A 19,363-nucleotide genomic window follows, 5' to 3' on the forward strand; every position below is an offset into this window, starting at 1 on the left:
AGGATTGAGCCCGTAACCCAGGCATATGCCTTTGGCCGGAATTGAACCTGGGACCCTTTATTCTGCAGGCCGATGCTCTATCCACTGAGCAAAACTGGCTAGGGCATAGAATAATAGTCTTTTTATCACTGAAAGCTACTAGAATAATTCCTAAATTCATAGTTATGGTTTGTCCTCACAAGCAGGCACACAGAGAATTGGCATGCTTGGTAACTGTTTTCTTGAACTGTTGACCCAAATAAAATGTTCATAAACCTCATTTCTTAAGCATAACAGATGTGTAATTTCTGCCAATATTGGGTCATTAAGATTTACCAGGAGAATTCAAGTACATTTTAGAGTCAGTCCTTTGTATGTGAGAATACTACAGCTAAATTATAGTATTCTTTTGAACCTATAAACGTTTTTTAGAGAAATATGAATGATGTAATTGTGCAAACCTTTGATATATTTAATTAGGGTTTGGTTTGCTGGCTTTGTACCTCGTGCTCCTCTCAGCTAACCTGGCAGATATCAACCTGTAACTTCAAATTGCATAGGCTTACAGCAGCTCATTTTTGGAGCAATGTTTGATGATTATGACAAAAGAATAGAATGTTATTGGTTACTGGTACTTAAAGTCCAGAGACCTGTTCTGTGGAGGGATGGTGAAAGAGACCTGACTCTCCCTTAAGCAGCTGGAAATACATGAATGAGCATAATTGGTTATGCATAATGAGTATAATGTATGACTGGAATACACTGTACTATGTTTTGTCTCTTTATGCCACAGAACTCCAAACCCATGGAGGACAACTGGGCTTTAAAAGTAACTCCTAAAAGCAACTAAAAGAATCCTATGTGTCTTCTTATGATCTTTCCTCAGTGTGTGTCCTACTCTGTTCCTGTAAGGACACCAGTCACAGTGTGTTAGGGCCCACCCCAATGACCGCCTTTCACCGTATTTACCTCTTTAAAGACCCTCTCTCCAAATACAGTCACATACAAATACTGTATGGTTAGGGCATCAACACATGCATTTTGAGGGGATACCGTCCAGCCCCTTAAGCATCTAACACATTTAATAGTTAGCCTGCCAACAACTCTACATTAATAGGGAACCTCTGCTAAAAATAAAGGTGGGGGAAAGGGGATACAATTTGTACACGTATACGCATTGACAATTACTCTCAGGTAGAATTTTTTTTCTAAAAAAAAAAAATGGTGATTTATTTTGCTTTAACATACAATGGTAAATATGCTTGGATCATCAAGTTTTCAAAAAATTTTCGCCAGGCATACTTCACACATTACAATTCTTTCATGTGAGTTCATTGGTTCTTCCATTCCAATGTACAAGAGGGATCCACCTGACACCTACTAGCAGCTTGGCTAAGAATGGACATGAGAATCAGACAATACATTGCAAGTAGAAAGTACTTTTCTCCAAAGGTGTATAAAAGTGTGGAAACAACATCGCTGCCTGCTCCACAGGACAGACAAGCTGAATTCAAAAATGCTCCTGACTAGGAATCACAGGACCCTGTGTCACAATACTTACACAACAGTTTCACAACATCTCACCAACACTTGTGCACTTGAGATTTAAAAAAAAAAATCTGAAGAAAAAGAAAAACAGTAGCCAAGGAACTGCACAACCAAAAAAAAAAAAAAAAAAATTATATAAAATATTTCCACCGCTATTTAAATGCCAAATTTAATCAAGCAATAGTAAAAAAACAAAAACAAAAACAAAAACAAAAAAACACAAGACAACATAATAATACAATCTTCTGTTTAAAATAACAGCAAGCACTGCTCCGCCTCTTTTTTCCACTGAATTTTACATATGAACAGACTATATATACTGGTTTGTTCAGAGAAATGTCCATTTGGTCTGTCGCACCGGTCGGGCTCACACCGAATCCTTTCCTTGTCTTCTGAGGATACACGATACCCCGTTGCTCCCGTGTTTCCAGCACTCTGGGTTTGGGTGCAATGTCTCAAGTATAATACATTTCTCTCTCTTTTCCTTTACACAGTGCAGAGTATATGGGCTTAGGGTATGCAGATTTCCTTTCACTCCAGGTCACTGTCCTTTTCCAAATTCAAGGCGGTATTCAACGGGGTGCAGTAGTTGGGCTTGTCGGAAGGCACGTAGCCGGGCAGACACACGCACTTGTAGGAGCCTTCCGTGTTGATGCACTTGGCATTCTTGCAGAGAGACATCCGGTTGTTCAGCTCGTCGCATTCGTTCACGTCTGCAATAGGCCAAACCACACAGGTGACCAGCTCTGAGAGGACACGGAACCCACAGCCTACCCGAGGTGTCGAGGCAACCGGCCTGCACACAGCCTGGCTGTTCTCCTTCCCTTCCCCCACCGGGAGGTGTTCCCATTCATGGCTGCTTCCATCCCATGAACATGGTAAATCAGACTTTCTAGATCTTACAAAGGTAGAATACCGGGGGGAATTCTAGAATTCCTTCCCCTGTGATTTAACACTACATGGCCAATTTGTTAGCCTGACGTTTTACAGTCAAACCTCGAGAAGGCTGGAAATGCTACCCCTCTGGTGAATTCTTTTCCACGGGTAGAGAACAGAGGGATGTGTCAGGAGGAACACAGTTAAAGAGCAAACCAGTGAGCCGACAGCCTTCTGAGCAGCCCCTCCTAAGGCTGAAGTTACCTTCATGGGTTTCTTCCCCCAGGAAAGAAAGGCTCGTATGCACTTGCAGCACCTGTACTACCCCAGGTTCCCCGCTTTCCAGACTCACCACAGATGGAGACTGACCAACAGGGAAAGGGACACTACGGGAGGGAGAAGAACGGCACAAAAATAGAAGAAAACTTTACGTCCAGGGCCTTTTAGGAGAGAGGCTGAAGGGGCCTGGAACACAGTGTGGGAGTTCATTCGAGGTCACATGGAGCAGGAGGAGTGTGAGCTTACTGCACTTTTAAAAATAAGAGGGGAAGCAACAATAGCATTTTAGGAGGAACTTTTCCCAAATGATTAACATGAAAGTTGTGTTTTATTCAGACATTTACACTCCCTTATGCTTGGGTCAAGTATTCAGGGAAAACATTGCTGGCTGCACAGTCAAAAGCTTTATTTAAGAGTCAAAGTCAAGGAATGGTTCTACGTGAGGAATTCTACGGGAATTCTTACATGAGATATCAACTCTATTTTTAAACATATACTAGAGGCCCAGCGCATGAAATTTGTGCACAGGGGGTGGGTGGAGGTGTGTGTCCCTCAGCCCAGCCTGTATCCTCTCCAGTCTGGGACATCCCTCTCACAATCCAGGGCTGCGGACTCCCAACCACTCACCTGCCTGCCTGATTGCCCCTAACCGCTTCTGCCTACCAGCCTGATCACCCCCTAACCACTCCCCTGCCAGCCTGATCAATGCCTAACTGCTCCCCTGCTGGCCCGATTTCCCCTAACTGCCCTTTCCTGCTGGCCCAGTCACCCCCAACTGTCCTCCCCTGCAGGCCTGGTCATCCCCAACTGCCCTCCTCTGACGGCTATCTTGTGATGGCCATCTTATGTCCACATGGGGGTGGCCATCTTGTGTGTTGGAGTGACGCTCAATTTGCATATCACATTTATTAGATAGGATATTTGCATTGATTTCAGAGAGGAACAGAGAGGGAGACAGAAACATCAATTAGAGAGAAACATCAATCGGCTACCTCCTGCATGCCCCTTACTGGGGATCTAGCTCGTAACTCCAGGCATATGTCCTGGCCGGGAACCGAACTCTGACCTCCTCGTTCATAGGTCGATGACGCTCAACTACTGAGCGTGGCAGCCGGGTTCACCTCAATTTTTTAAACATTGTGGTAGACTATACAGAACAGAAATATGTCAATTTTAACCTTTTTTAAATGACTAGTCCAGTGGCACTAAGTATATTCGTGTCGTTGTGCAACCACCACCGCCTTCCATCGCTAAAACGTTTCTCATCTTCCTAAACCGAAGCTCTGCAAACCTGTCTTAAATGTACCTGAGGGCATGCGCTCTGACCACGGGAGATGTCAGGAAAAGAATGATTTCCCACAAGGCACCCCTCTTACCGACACAGGTCATCTTGGCCATGTCCAAGTGATAGCCGTCAAAGCAGTCGCAGGTGTAGCCCTCCTGCACCCTCACGCAGCGGCCGTTCTCGCAGCCGTTGAGGATGCCGCACTCCTCGGCCTGCAGCTCCTCGAAGCTGTTTAAGAAGCCTGGCAACGACAGGCAGGCCGCGTTAGACACGCTCCCCCTCTTACGCTGCGTCTGAAGCCTGGATGGTTCTGCGTACGGCTCACCAGACAGACATATTTCAGACACTTTAACGTTAGCATTACAATGTAAGCAAATACTGCATATAACGGCAACACACTAGGAAGCATAAAATATTAAAAATGTTGGATATTTTCGGACAAATCAGCCTCACCTCTTGGACTCTGATGCGCCAGCAAGTGTGCTTTTTGGTTTTGCCCTTAATTATGTAAAGTTTTTACCTAAGTTCCAAATTCCCTGGGTTGTTTTTTTTTTTGTTTTTTTTTTTAATATATTTTATTGATTTTTTTTTTTTTTTACAGAGAGGAAGAGAAAGGGATAGAGAGTTAGAAACATCAATGAGAGAGAATCATCGATCAGCTGCCTCTTGCACAACCCTACTGGGGATGTGCCCGCAACCAAGGTACATGCCTTGACCGGAATGGAACCTGAGACCTTTCAGTCCGTAGGCGTCCGACACTCTAGCCACTGAGCCAAACCAGTTTCAGCCAAGTTCCCTGAGTTTTCACTAGCAAAGGTCAGGACATCTTTCAGCGTGGAACCAAGAGTGAACTTATCAGAGTTCAGGAGACGTTTGTTTAGAAAACCCAGGAGAGCTGGAGGGGCGCTTCTGCTGCTTAGAGTTCCCGGAGAGGGAGGGACAGGCCCCTGGGCTGTCACTCTGTTTGTTTGCTCTGGCTTGGGAACGAGCCCCACAAAAGGGCTTTTGGGGATCAGAGGACAAAGGCAGTAAAAGGGACTCAAAACATCCTGATAAATGAGAGAAGAACATCGTGCCTGTGTCTACGGAACCCAAAGTCCTTTGTGCTGACACAAAGACGCTCTTGTGGAGTTCAGATAGCTTTAACGGGACTCAGGGCTGAAGTACAATAACACAGAAACGTCCACCCTGGCAGCGAGAGTGCTTCGCTCTCTTTCTAGAGAAGGAAGCTGTGAAGGTAAAAGACGCAAGCACACTGTGGGTGTGGCCCCTCGTCCCCTCCCCACCTTCTGGACCTCACCAAGTATTAGCTTTAAGAAAAATCAAAATGATGCTGAAACCGGTTTGGCTCAGTGGATAGAGCGTCGGCCTGCAGACTCAAGGGTCCCAGGTTTGATTCCGGTCAAGGGCATGTACCTTGGTTGAGGACACATCCCCAGTGAGGGGTGTGCAGAAGGAGATTGATGTTTCTAACTCTATCCCTCTCCCTTCCTCTCTGTAAAGAAATCAATAATAAAATATATTTTAGAAAGAAAGAAAGATCAAAATGAGGAGAAGGGTGTTGGGGGGCTGGGTTTTGTGACAAAGGGGAAGGGATTAAGCAGCACAAATGGGTAGTTACAGAGATGTAGATGACAGCACAGGGAATACAGGCAATAATATCCTGATAATTAGGTATGGGGCCAGAGGGCTACTTGAAGCGGCAGGGGGGACCGCTCTGTAAAGCATACGATTTTCAAACCCCTTTGCTGTACATCTGAAACTAATACCGAATAATATTGTAAACTGTAGCTGAAAAAAAAATGTAGGGGAAAAAAATCAAAATGTGGCCAAAACTCTTAAGCCTTTGAAGTATGTAATTCTCCAGTGGAACTGCAGGGGGCAGCAAACTATCATTGCTTATACAGGGCTGTAGGTCTAACTTGGTGACCTAAAGAATTTAGTAATTTATCCAGAACAGGTCCTTTTTACAAAATTTTAAAGGGAAAAAAATATATTACAAGTCATCAGGAATACGTAAGCAGATTCTCCCTAGCCAGTTTGAGAAATACCGACTTAAGAAAATAAAGCCAAATTCCAGGTATTGCAGCAAAATCATTTTGACTTTAAAACTAGTAAAATCATTTTTTATTCTAGAAATTAAGACAAAAAATGAAATTGGAAGCTCCTACACAGACATCAAGTAGACTCCACAAAATGCTTCCATAGGACTCTAAGACGGGGTCAGTACAGCGCCGTCCCTGCTGCCTATTTTATAAATAAAGTTTTATTGAAACACAGCCGCTCCCTCTCACACCTGTCTGCTTTCATGAGAACACAGCAGAGCTGAGTAGCTGCGATGGAGAGGTTGTGGCTGTAAAGCCTACACACTTCACTATCTGGTCCTCATAAGAAAAAAGTTGATTTCTGCTCTAGGAGATTCCAGCTTTATTAGCTATTGCTCTCGCTAAAGGCACCATCTGCCATCAGTAATATTTTAAAATAGCTAAAAAGCAGGAGATGGCGAATTGTAAAGGTGATAAGAATCCTTAGCCTCCCCTCCATGTTACCACCATGTTACCAATACCGTCATTTCTCCAGGAGGGCCAGTGAGCACTTGCTCCTGGTCTGAGATGGAGGAGCTATTTCTTGTAATCTGTTCGAAATCTAAAGGCCATTTTGTCGTCAAAGCTGGAGGTCCTGGGACTACATCTCAACTCCCTATGTTGCTAAATAGGAAATGGATGTGATACCAACTTGTTCCCCTTTTAAGGTTTGTACTGAATGAAAAAAAAAAGTGTTTTAAGGCAATGTGAGCATTAAAAAAGAAGGTACATTAGCCAGAACATTTCAACATGGAACTTCCTGAAATCTGAATTATGTTGCGATCCAGGCTACACACATAAGCTACGGGGCTGTGTCAGAGCTGATCTGGTATTTTGGATTTATGGGCCAGGTAAGCTGGCTTTATTTCAACCTTAATATTTCTTCCCCCTTTCTTTTCCTCTCTATCTCCTTTTAAGGTAAATGTTTATGGGCCTATAATGTAAGCACAGAGAAATGTAGAAATCCTACGTGCACAGTCTTATAGCTGCTAGTGCATCTAGGCACATTTCATGAGGTCGTGCATGCCTGTGCGTTGTTGATTACAGGAAGGCTCAGGTGTCAGAAGTCAGGACAGTGGTTGCCCTTGCAGGGAGTGGGCTAGGAAAGGGCACCAGGGCCTCTGGATACAAGAATGTTCTAGACCTGGATGGGAGTTACACAGATGTGTCAATGCTGTGTTCATGTAAATTCTGTATTGATTGATTGATTGATTTTAAAGAGAGGGAGGAAAGGAGGGAGGGGGACAGAGGAAAAGAGAGACAGGCATCAATTTGCTGTTCCACTTATGTATGCATTCATTGGTTGATTCTTGTATGTGCCCTGACCAGGGATGGAACCCGCACCCCTGGCGTATGGGGACGATGCTTTACAAACTCTGTACCCGGCCAGGGCTGTTCATGTAAATGTTAGAGCACCCTAATTCCACTGGATGAACAATATACTACAACCTTCAAAAAACAAGAAGAAGGGAGGAAAGAAAGGAGAACGGGAAGGAGAGAGAGGGGAAAGAGAAAAGAGAAGGAAAGGGGAAGGGAAGGGAGAAAAAAAAAAACTCTTCAACTGAGAACTGAAGCAGATCCAAGTGCAATCACAAGGCGTGCATTGCCCCTCGGGGACTTGGTCATGGCTAGGTTGATGTGCAGGTGTCAGGGCCCAAAGAAAGAAAAAGCCTCATTGTATTTTGTGAGTCAGCAGCCTCTCCAAGTCCCAACTCACTCCCCACTCCCTCCACCCCCACCCCGTCCTGAAAATCTGGTGCAGAGTGCGTCCCTGCAGGGAGGGCCCCTCAGTGGGAAGGGGCCAGGCAGCTGGGACCAGCGTTTCCCTATTCCCATTCCTGAAGTTATTATCTACTAATCTATTATCCCATTATCTACTAATATTTCCTTTTGGACCGTCCGGCTCCTCGGACTTTGGATACTGAGTCTCCACGGGAAAGCTCTGGTTTCCCCGGGGAAACATGCAGCTGGTGTGGCTTCCTCACCCAGGCCGCTGGGCTGCACATGGTAAAGCAGTCACTTTCTCAACGAGAGCAGGGTATTCACACCCCACCTCCACAAGAAAACAAAAGCAGGAAAAGCCGGCACAGATCCTAGCTTACTTAACACATCCCCTCACAAGTGGATTCTAAAAATTAATTTCTCACCAGGAGAGCAATGCTTTTGATCCTCCCACTCTAGAGATACTTCTAAGAGCAGCTCACCTTGGTCATTTCCTTGGGTGACAAAAGCTACAATTCTGACTGGGGGTTCAAGGAAACCCTCACTAGACCACCACTTAATGGGTACAAAATGATTGTCATGCAAATATAATAAGGTAATTTGCTTCACATATAGTGATGGCAGCATCCCCACCAGAGAGACCAAGGTCTGATCCAACAGCTCTCACAGTTGGATGCAGAGGGGTTAGCCCAGGGGCCATGACTCCCCAGTTTCTGATGTGGAGGTCTAGCTCAGCCTGAGGATCTGCATTTCTAACGAGTTCCCAGGACTACATTTTGCAAACCCTTGGCTAATCCTGAACCACAAGTTAGTGTCAAAGTCACCGGAAATGTCTGCTTACGGTCCTGAATGAAGTAGGGGTTGGCTTCCGGAGCATACTGTTCACTGAAGTCCACCAAGGCGTCCCGGCCGTACGGCTGCCGGCGTCCTGTGACCGGGATGTTACACAGCTGGGCGTAGTCATCTAAGAAAGAAACAACAAGGAATGCCTTCAGTGTTTGCTCGCATCTGGACGCATCTACTGCCAGCTTAGAGGCCTGGGAATCTGCCAGGGCAGTGGCCCCCGCAGGCCCATGTCCCGTCCACACCGCTGGGCCAGGAAGTGTCTCAGTGTTCTTCATGAGAGCCCTGTCCATCCACATACACTGGGTGTCCATCCACCTACACTGGGTGTCCAACTACATACAATGGGTGTCCATCCACATACACTGAGTGTCCATTCACATACACTGAGTGTCTGTCCACATACACTGGGTGTTCATCCACATACACTGGGTGTCCATCTACATACAATGAGTGTCCGTCCACATACACTGGGTGTCCATCCACATACACTGGGTGTCCATCCACATACACTGGGTGTCCATCTACATACAATGAGTGTCCATCCATATACACTGACTGTCCATCCACATACAATGAATGTCCATCTATATACAATGAGTATCCATCCACATACTCTGATTGTCCATCCACATACAATGAATGTCCATCTACATACGAGTTTCTGTCCACAGACATTGTCTGTCCACATACAATGAGTATCCACCCACATACAATGAGTATCCATCCATATACACTGAGTGTCCATCCACATACAATGAGTATCCATCTACATACGAGTGTCTGTTCATATACACTGAGTGTCAATCCACATACATTGGGTGTCCACCCACATACAATGAGTGTCCACCCATATACAATGAGTGTCCATACACATAAAATGAGTGCTGCAGAAGGTAATTAAGATTCTAGCTTGAACTCTAAATAACAAATAATAGCTGAGCAGTTGGTAGAATGTATCCCAAGAGACTAAGGAACTGAGAAAAAGGGCTATCTGAGAGCGATGCAGGCCTGTCGGGAGAATGGCTGATCTGAGCCCATCAGGTGAACACTTGATAGGTATAAAGTGTTCATTCTCCAGTCAGGTTTCACTCATGAGAGAGAGGACATTTTTCTCTGGTGATCCAGAAATTAGAGTAGCAAGGAAGGATGATATGAAGTACCATTTAAATTTAGTAGTTATTATTATTACTCTACACTCAATACAGATAGTATTACATTATGATGTCATCATCATCATCGTCACCATAGTGTAGTAAAGTTAACAGTAGGAATAATAGCTAACAGATGGATAATGCTTGCTCTGTGCCAGGTACTGTTCTTAATACATATTAATTCATTAAACTCTAATTCATTAATTCACTCACACCACCCTATGAAGAGGTACCATCATCATCCCCATTTCACAGATGAGGAAACAGAAGCACAGAATGGTTCAATGACAGGTAATATGTGACGACGCCCGACTGGAACTCAGTAATGAAGCTCCGGCTGCACTCTTATTCTGCCTCTCCCACAACGACCTCAGCTCATCTCTAACTCCTGCCTTTTCTCCCTCGGCATCCCAGATAGACTCCTCTGTGGTTACTATTCTTGTGACCTCAGTTCCAAGCTGGGTCAGCCCTATGGCCTTTTAACTTCTAAACTCTCCTTTAGTCCTCCTCACAGGATCCACCCAGCGCACAAGATCTGTGATCCCCATTGGCTGGGGTGACTGGACTTCCAGTGCATTTCATGCTCCTGCCTGCATTTAGGAGCAGAGTCGTGCAGGAGGTGTAGCAATGAAAGCTTCAGAGGGAACCTTCATGTCTTCATGTTCTGAACGCATGTTTTATAGGATTCACCTAGCAGACGGTGAAAATTCTGGGGCTCCCCATACCCCAACAGCACTGCCAGAGCTGTGAGATGCAGGCCAGCAGGCTCCAGGGCTGGGTGAACATGCTTAGCGAAGTAGGAACAAGGCAACAGCCACTTGACTGAACCACAGGTGGGGAGAGCTGTCCTCTATTTTCTTGCCTCTGTAACAAAACTAAACAAATACACTAAGGCAATAGAGTGAACACTCAAGGCTGTCTTTCATCCCTCAACTTAAAAGGAGTCAAGTGTGTGTGTGTGTGTGTGTGTGTGTGTGTGTGTGTGTGGTGTGCAGGCATAAATACACATACACACACACACATATATGCACACACAATTGTCTTCTATAATTGCACCAAGGAAGCGTAAGGCCAGAAAAGACCCCACACCACTGGGTAGGGAGGATTATGGTTGCCCCTTCCTAAAATTCTCCTCCCGCAGAGCATTCCAGGAACAACATACAGACCCCAGACCGCCCAATATTATATTTTTGCATGAAAGCATTTCATGAGAAATATTCATTTCATTAAGGAAAGAAGCTGATCCTGGAAGAAGATTCTTGACTCAACAAAACCCAACTTCAAACAAGAAGAACACACATGGCCGTCAGTTCTGCTTCGAGTTTGAGAAAGAAGAATGAAGGATCTCTCTGCCAGAGCAAGATTGCTGAGATGTTTACAAGTTTCAAGAGCTGAGGTCATTGTCTCTCAAGACTTTCTCTATACATTTGTTGGACATCTGAAAGGGAGACTTGTTCCATATTTTATATCCAAGCAACAGTTGTGATCAAGAATAGATATTACAAGTAAATTAATCCATGTTCTTATTTTGTAAAACTAAATCCAGACACAGCTGAGCAAGCTCTTCTGACATGTGGCTCTCAGGGGAGCCTCGAGGAGACTTGAGGTCCTGGGGCTGTGGACCGACAAAGCCAGGGCCATCCCAGAGCTGTCTGACCTTCTGGCCATGGCCTTAGCCAAGACCATACCTCCTCCACTAAGACATGAGCTGGTGGCCACCCTCCAGGCTGTCACCATCTAGCAAATGGAAGGGACCTGATGTGAGAGGAGTGAGGAGAAGGAACAGATTTCTGTTCTGGTGAAGTGCTGATGGGCAGCTTACTGGAAATGCTAGTACTTGACTTGAAACTAAATAAAATTTGCTTAACAGGAGAAGACATTTTGGGTTGATTTTAAAAAGCTTACCCAAAAGCATCAAGAAAGGGGACTGTAAGCTGGGTTTGGGGACCCACAAGTGGCTCCTAGGAAGACTTCTAGCCCAACGGGGGCTGAGAGGGGACAGAAGAGAGATGGGGATGGCACCTCTTCTTCACCCTCCCTCTTCTTGGCCATGCATTTTTCTTTTAAGATTCTAGAACTTACTGTCCTTTGCCGCTTTGCTTATGTCTAATATATTAACATTCCAATCTTCAAGACAGTTTTGGTCAGTTATCAAAACATGATTTGTGCATTAAGTGTTCTCTCTGTTGTATCTGAAGACGTGCTTGCTTGAGGGGACTAAGCTCTCAGTGCATTTCCAGGACATGCATGTTGAGTAATTGTTTATCTGGGAGCATGGATGAGTCCACACTAACCCATCCATGTCACCTCTCCAGGCACGCACTTCTGTTCTCATCTTGGCCAGGGTCAAGGGTGAAGTGAGGATGGGGAATGGAAAGAATGTGGGCTTTAGAGGCAGAAGCTTGAGCTCAAGTCTTGATTATACCATTTATCATTCAGCTCAGCAATTTTGGGCAAGCCTCAGTTTCCCCTTATGTCACATGTAGATAATAATTCCTGCTTGTCTACCTTTGTGTTATTGACATATAAACATGAGATAACATTATGGAATGGTTTATAAATTTTGGAGCACCAAGAAACTGGAGGGTGCAATTTTTTTTCTCATAGGTAAAATCACTAAGTTCCTAGCAAACAATAGGAAGTGAGGATTTTCAAAGACAGCATCCGAATGATTGATGCAAACTGCAGTGTCAGTAAAACTTAATGGTAGTTGTCATTGGGCAAAGAATTGTGCAGTAAATTACGGGCAATGAAAGCACAATTTCTGTATGTCTTTAAATATTGTTGTAAGGTTATTTGGAGTTTCCTAATAGATGGAAGAAATTTTTAATTAAGCAAATAGAGAATAAAGCCTTCATCTCAGATATAAGGCTTACTTGTTGACAGCCTAGCAAATATTATCACTTGGCTGAACAGTGATCAAGTATGAACAATGGCATGGTTTCACATTAGATATATGGAACTCACAAGTACAGGGGAAAACTGGTGTTCAAAAATTCTTTGTGTATGCCTGAATTGATCAGAAATGTGTGGAGGTGAGAATAGGTTTCTCAACCATCTTCCCAGGGAACCACTATCCCAGGACTTTCTAATGAGTCTCGGGCACGGCACCAGCTTCCGGATCTGGGCACATGCATGTTTCTAGCACGCCTGAGCCTCTGGGCAAACCCCAGCCACAGCCAGAACCCATCCTAGCGTGGAGATGTTTGGTCTGGTTATATCTAGGGTTGGTCAGGACTACAGGTCAGCTTGGGGACACAGTGAATTGTGGTTGGTTGAGGGCATGGAGCCCGGGATAGTGGATACCTGAACTATTTGCACAACTTCCCATGACAGCTCCTGAGAACCTCACAGCTGTCACATCATCCAGCTTAACGTGTGCACACAAACACATATATTCCATCCCTGGAGTCTTTTTTCCCCCCCCTCAAAAATGTTTCCCTTTACTTAAGGCCATCAACAATGAAGCACCTCGTCACCCAGGGCTTGGTAAAAAACAAACAGCTTTGCTCAGCAGGCGGGGCTTGTACTCTGTGGAAGGCAAACACTACTTATAATACACCATACAGTGTGTCTAGCCGGGATCGAGCCACAGGAGAGTGTAAAAGGAACAGGAAATGGAAATATTCACACCTCCGAGCCCCCACGCCACTGCCGCCTCCCCACCCCCCAAGCACAAATGCTAAGCTCTTGATCAAAGCTATGAAAGACACACATGGGATGGTGCGGGACACGTCACTAAGTGGTCTAAACGAGACCCAGGCCATTGATCACACTCATTTCCCCCGGCCTGGCAGATTCATAGAACAGATGGTGCTTTGATTTTAATTTTAAATTGAAGAGAAAAAAGTTCAAAAATGACCCCCTGGAGCCAGTGGGTCTGGGGCCCCTGCCGTCGGCGGCACTGGGAAGCACATTACTGGGTCCCGGCAGGGCCCCGCCACTGCTGATGACAGACACATCTGCAGGGCTGGGCTCACAGGCACATGTCACCATGCCACTCTGGCATGTGGGGAAACTGGGAGGAGAAGCCTGCGCTCTGCCTGCGGCTGATGGAGTTCAGCTGCTCGCAGAAACAATGCAGAGGCTGCATTCTGCTCCCCACACAGCGGGGCTGGACCCCGAACGCTGGAATTGCATCATTTCCCAGCACAGGAGAAACAAGGACCAATTCTTATGCTTTAGTAGAGAAACGGGTCTAATGTGGATCAAATCCCTAGACCAAGCATTTTTCTTACAGGTTCCCATATGTATTATTAATGGATGATGGTGTTTGGAAAATACACACACACACACACAACCAGGAAATGGAAGAAGGAGACAGGGAGAACAAAATGAGTATTTACCCCAATGCATGCTAGCCAGCAGTTTTAACAGGCATATATATATATATAGGACTGAAATAAGCAAAACCTACAAAATTAGAAAAATGTTGACCGTTTCTAGAACATTCCATCCAGGACATCTGTTTGGGTGACTGTCCACTTAGGCTCCTTCTCAGAGGACGCATTCTTACTCTCAGTCACCGGTGGACATACAAGAATCCAGTTGCCCTGATATGAAACTTACTGAGTTGTGAGAGGAAATTGGGCATGTTGTTAAAAAGAGAAAGGACCCAGAGTAAGAATCTTGGGTTCTAGTCTTGTTTCTCCTCCACACCTTAGCTCCTTGGGTTGGACACAGTGTTTGGTCAGCTGAACTGCATTATCGTCTTTTGCTTTAATGACATCCAGCGATGGAGAGAGAATACTATGGGCAGTGTGGGGTTTGGGAAGAGAGAAGGGCTGTCAGGACAGGTCACTGTGACACGGGCAATAGCTTATCGGTAAAAACTAAGTCAGCCAAGAAGAGCTGGGAAGGTTCCCTCCACCGTGCGAGTGACCGTACAGCAAGCATGTCAAACTCACGGTGTGGCCCACCTGCCACAAGTTTGACATGCTTGGTCTACAGGGAGGAGGCCAACCAAGTGAAGAGGAGGAGAGACGGTCACTCAGAGAGACACAAGTATAGACAATAGTCCTCCCTTATCTGGGGCCTGACGTTCCGTGGTTTCAGTTGCCCGCGGTCAACCATGGTCTGAAAATGTGAAAAGGAAACTTCTAGAAAGAAACAGTTTGTAAGTTTTAAATTGCACATGGTTCTGAGCAGTGGGATGACGTCTCGGGCCATCCTGCCCTGTCCCGCCTGGGACGTGGATCATCTCTTGGTCCAGTGTATCCACATTACACGTGCTGCCTACCCTTAGTTCCTTAGTAGCAGCAGCGGCCTTGGTTATCAGATTGACTGTTGTATTGTATTCAAGTCACCCTTATTTTGCCTAATAATGGCCCCTACGCACAAGAGCAGTGATCCTGGCAACTTCGATGTGTTTAGAAGCACATAAAGGGCTCCCATTAAGTGAAAAGGTGAGTACACCATAATAAGATATGTTAAGAGAGAGACCACAGTACCTTTTCATTACACTGTGTATTGTTAATAATTGTCCTATTCTATTAGTTATTGTTAATTTCTTACTGCGCCTAACTGACAAATTAAACCTCCTTATAGGTTTGCACGCAGAGGAAAAAAACATAGAATATACAGGGTTCGGTACTACGCTGTTTCCCCGAAAATAAGACAGTGTCTTATATTAATTTTTTTCTCCCAAAGTTGCGCTAGGTCTTATTTTCAGGGAATGTCTTATCTTTCCATGCGCTAGGTCTTATTTTTGGAGGATGTCTTATTTTCGGGGAAACACAAAATCTGTGGCTTCAGGCATCCACTGGGGGTCTAGGAATGTATCTCCCATGAATAAGGGGGGACTACTGAACAACAAATAAGAAAGCATTAGGGGCCGAAACCGGTTTGGCTCAGTGGATAGAGCATCAGTCTGTGGACTGAAAGGTCCCAGGTTCGATTCTGGTTAAGGGCATGTGCATTGCCTGCGGGCACATCCCCGGTAGGGACTATGCAGGAGGCGGCTGGTCGATGTTTCTCTCTCATTGATGTTTCTAGCTCTCTATCCTCTCTGTAAAATATCAATTAAAAAAAAAAAAAGCATTAGGGGAACAAAAGTACCACACAGACACTGGCTAAAGAACAGTCGGAAAAAGGAAGGTCAGCTGACCTGTCCCATGAAGCTTCTTTGTGTGAGATGCTGTGCACTTTTACACACACCTTGTCATTCAAATCTCAGAACAGCCCTGTGAAATGACTGTAATTAGCTCCTTTGTTTCCAATAAGAAAATTAGGTTTCTAGTGTAAGTCCTAGTTTAGGTGAGGGATTTTAAAAAATATATATATTTTTACTGATTTCAGAGAGGAAGTAAAAGATAGAAACATCAATGATGAGAAAGAATCAATGACCAGCTGCCTCCTGCACACCCCCTACTGGGAATGGAGCCCAGAGCGGGAATCGAACCTGTGACCTCCTAGTTCATAGACTGATGCTCAACCATTGAGCCACGCTGACCGGGCTAGGTGAGGAATTTGAACCTAAATTGGTCTGTGAGCAAAACCATGTTCTTTCTACTCCCCAGCTGCCCTTCTGAACCCTAAGGAAATTATTAAATCCACTCCCCAAACCTTAAGCATCAGGTAAGTAGTTTGTTCAGCAATAAGCATCTGTGACTACAATTCCAGGGAGAGGAATAACCATGATTGCTGATGAGCATAGCCCCACCAGGGGCAGCTCTATCACTAGGATTTATGTTTATTGAATTTGCTCCATTTATTAGGCGAAAGAGATCAAATTGCTTAATGTTCAATTAAATTGTACTTTTTGAGAAGAGGGAAGTAATGAAGTCTCCAGTCTTGGCAAGGTTTACCTTCTGCGGGGCTCCTGTAAATGCGGAGGGTTCTAAGGAAACTCCTGGGTCTCACACCAACCACATCCCCCCACCCAACCTTCTTCACCCAACGCTGCCCTCTCCAAGTTCAGTCACTCCCAGAGTTTCCCACCAGGCTGCTATGCATTTAGCCAGACTCTGACCGAAAGGACAGAGCGTTGGGTCTGAAGGCCACAACGTGAAGGCTCACTTTGCTTTCTAAAATCTGCATTCAAAATTTGCACACTTGGACTAGTATTAACTTATGCCACACATGAAAAGCCCTGTCCACTGCTGCGTATCTCCCCTCGTCCCGGCCCTTCTTCCTCCGGCAGTTTCACAAATGAAGGAATGTAATGCTGATCTAAAATGACAAAGCTCTACGTGCAATTCCTCAGGAATTTCAGTTTTCAGTAACCCTTTTCTAGTAAGAAAAGTATTTTCACCCCTTTTGGAGGGGAGAGTACATGGAAGCTTTCTAAATAAGTAAACATCTTTTCAATAAGGAACGATATAAATTGCTTAGTTGCCATCCCATATGGTATCCGATTCGATCGAGTTCCAGGGATACCAAGAACCCAGTCCCTAAGGAACTGGACCACCAACCACTGAGACAGACTGTGTGTGCAGAGCACACGTTCTGTATGCAGGCAGGGTCGCCACTCCACACAGGCCTTTCATACGTGTCCGGTTTGATTTCTTTAAAAATATATTTTATTGATTTTCCACAGACAGGAAGGAAGAGGGATAGAGAGCTAGAAACGTCTATGAGAGAGAAACATAGACCAGCTGCCTCCTGCACAGCCCCTACTGGGGATGTGCCAGCAACCAAGGTACATGCCCTTGACCGAAATCGAACCTGGGACCTTTCAGTCCACAGGCCAACGCTCTATCCACTGAGCCAAACCGGTTTCGGCCGGTTTGATTTTTTTTATTCTCTACTATACTTTATGAACTGCTACACTTTCTTTAATCATATTATTCAGGATCCAGGATCCAAATGACAAAGGCTTTCATGCTCAGAGAGTATTCTCTGCCGTAACCTCACGAGAGAGCTCCCAGCTTTGGCTGTGGACAACCGAAGTGACTTGTCCAGGGCAATCGGCAGACGAGAGAGAGCCCGGGACTGCCCAGACCGGCGGCAGCCACCATGCACTGTGCCTCGCGTGCACGCTGTTCCAGAGTTATTATTAACATTTTTTGGAAATCTACTTCTTGGAAAAGCCTTTAAACTGTGACTGCTGAAAGGGATAAAAATTTTGCAGCCACTGCCCAGTTACACTATTGGTTCAAATTTAGTCCAAGAGTCAAATGTCTGTCTTCCTTCACACCCCCTCACACCTCCGAGGGGATTCCGAACCCTCTGACGCTGGGATCTTTGGGACATGGAAGCCGCAGGGGCCACACATGGATGTGGAAGAAATCACGAGCTCAATCGCTCCGACCCCAAGTTCTGTCCCTTTTATGGGACCTCATGAAAACACTGGGGGTAGATTAGCTGTCGGGAAGTGTCATAGCTAATAATACATAAATAAAGGCATCGCTTCCATATTTAAATGTGACAATAGCTAGAAATAAACTATTCTAACTTAGAAATACAACATGATTGTATGGCATGTGATTTCACACAATGAAATTATAAATTGAAATGAAGGAAAAGGTGTGTAATTAAAACTGAAAACAGGTTAATTATAAATAATTTAGATTGCATTTCAGTCATGGTGCTTACTCTTAGCTGTACCTTGCATATAACGACTTAATAAACATGTCGTTCTTTGCCTTGTTTAAAAACTAAAATTAGACATAATGCTGTATTACAGTCTATAGACTTGTCTCCTTTAAAAAGTAGCTATATTTCCACTATATGGATACACCAAAAATTATCAGCCAACTCCCTATGTAATTTCAAAATTTTATTATGCTATAATGATTATTTTTTTATTCCTAGCAGGCAAGTACAAAACCAATCTGTACTCCCAGAACTAGAAGTTTTTTTAGTCCAATGTAGTACCTATACTAGCAGATCTTCAAAGTGTTCTCTTGGCAAAAGAAAGGACTAACATCTCTGCATCCTGATTAATACTGAATACTGGTGTTTTACAAGTTTTCAAACATGTGCAATTTCTTTTGTGGCACTTCAGTTTCCTTGGAGATTCCCCCCCCCCCCCCCCCCAAACCATTCTCACCTTTCTATGCCTGACTTGCATCAAGAATACTTAAGGTTAAAACACCTGTGATACAGTACATTGAACTACCAATAGGTGGCACTCTGCCAGCTTCCTAAGTGTCCCATAAAGAAAATTTAACTTCAAAGCTTTAGATCAAGACTTTCTCAGGTGATTATGTTCCATTTACTTACACTAAATCTAATTATTTTAATTATTTACTTAAAAGAAGTGTAATTATTTTAACAAGAACCACAGGTACTGGGATCCCTGGGTACTTTAGGTTGCAGTGTTTAAATCTGTCAAATTCTCTCTCATTTATAGGTCAATAGGGTTTTATTTCCATGAGATAATGGCATCTGACCTATCTTGTAGGAAATTTTAATTTTGTACTTTCAAGAGCATCAATAAAAACTTGAAAAAAAACTAATTTTACATAATTATTGGCTTGCCCTGGCCGGGTGACCTATGGGACCAGAAGTGTGCACGCCTGCTCCGGGGCCAAAGCGTCTCTGGACGCTGCATTTGATGCTCAAAACTGATGACAAGGGCTGCGATTTCCCCCTCCATTTCTGCAGCACCGTGTCCATCAGGAACAGCTCGTTCCCCCCATGCAGCGCTG

General features: G+C 44.6%; 1 protein-coding gene across 9 annotated transcripts in view; it reads right to left on the reverse strand.

Annotated features, from left to right (window-relative positions):
* Positions 1-1,677: 1,677 nt before the first annotated feature.
* The window catches only part of LTBP1 (latent transforming growth factor beta binding protein 1), a 300,379-nt gene continuing 282,693 nt past the window's right edge, over positions 1,678-19,363 (reverse strand). For all 9 annotated transcript variants that reach the window (XM_084900645.1, XM_084900647.1, XM_084900643.1 and 6 more), the window contains 3 exons: positions 8,615-8,737; positions 4,059-4,208; positions 1,678-2,240 (listed from right to left, as the gene is read on the reverse strand). In XM_084900645.1, coding sequence (XP_084756771.1) covers positions 2,059-2,240; positions 4,059-4,208; positions 8,615-8,737 — 455 coding nt within the window. In that variant the 3' untranslated portion in view covers positions 1,678-2,058. The remainder of the gene's footprint in view (positions 2,241-4,058; positions 4,209-8,614; positions 8,738-19,363) is intronic.

Source organism: Pipistrellus hanaki (assembly GCF_964339955.1).
Source record: "Pipistrellus hanaki genome assembly, chromosome: 12".
Classification (NCBI taxonomy): Eukaryota; Metazoa; Chordata; class Mammalia; order Chiroptera; family Vespertilionidae; genus Pipistrellus; species Pipistrellus hanaki.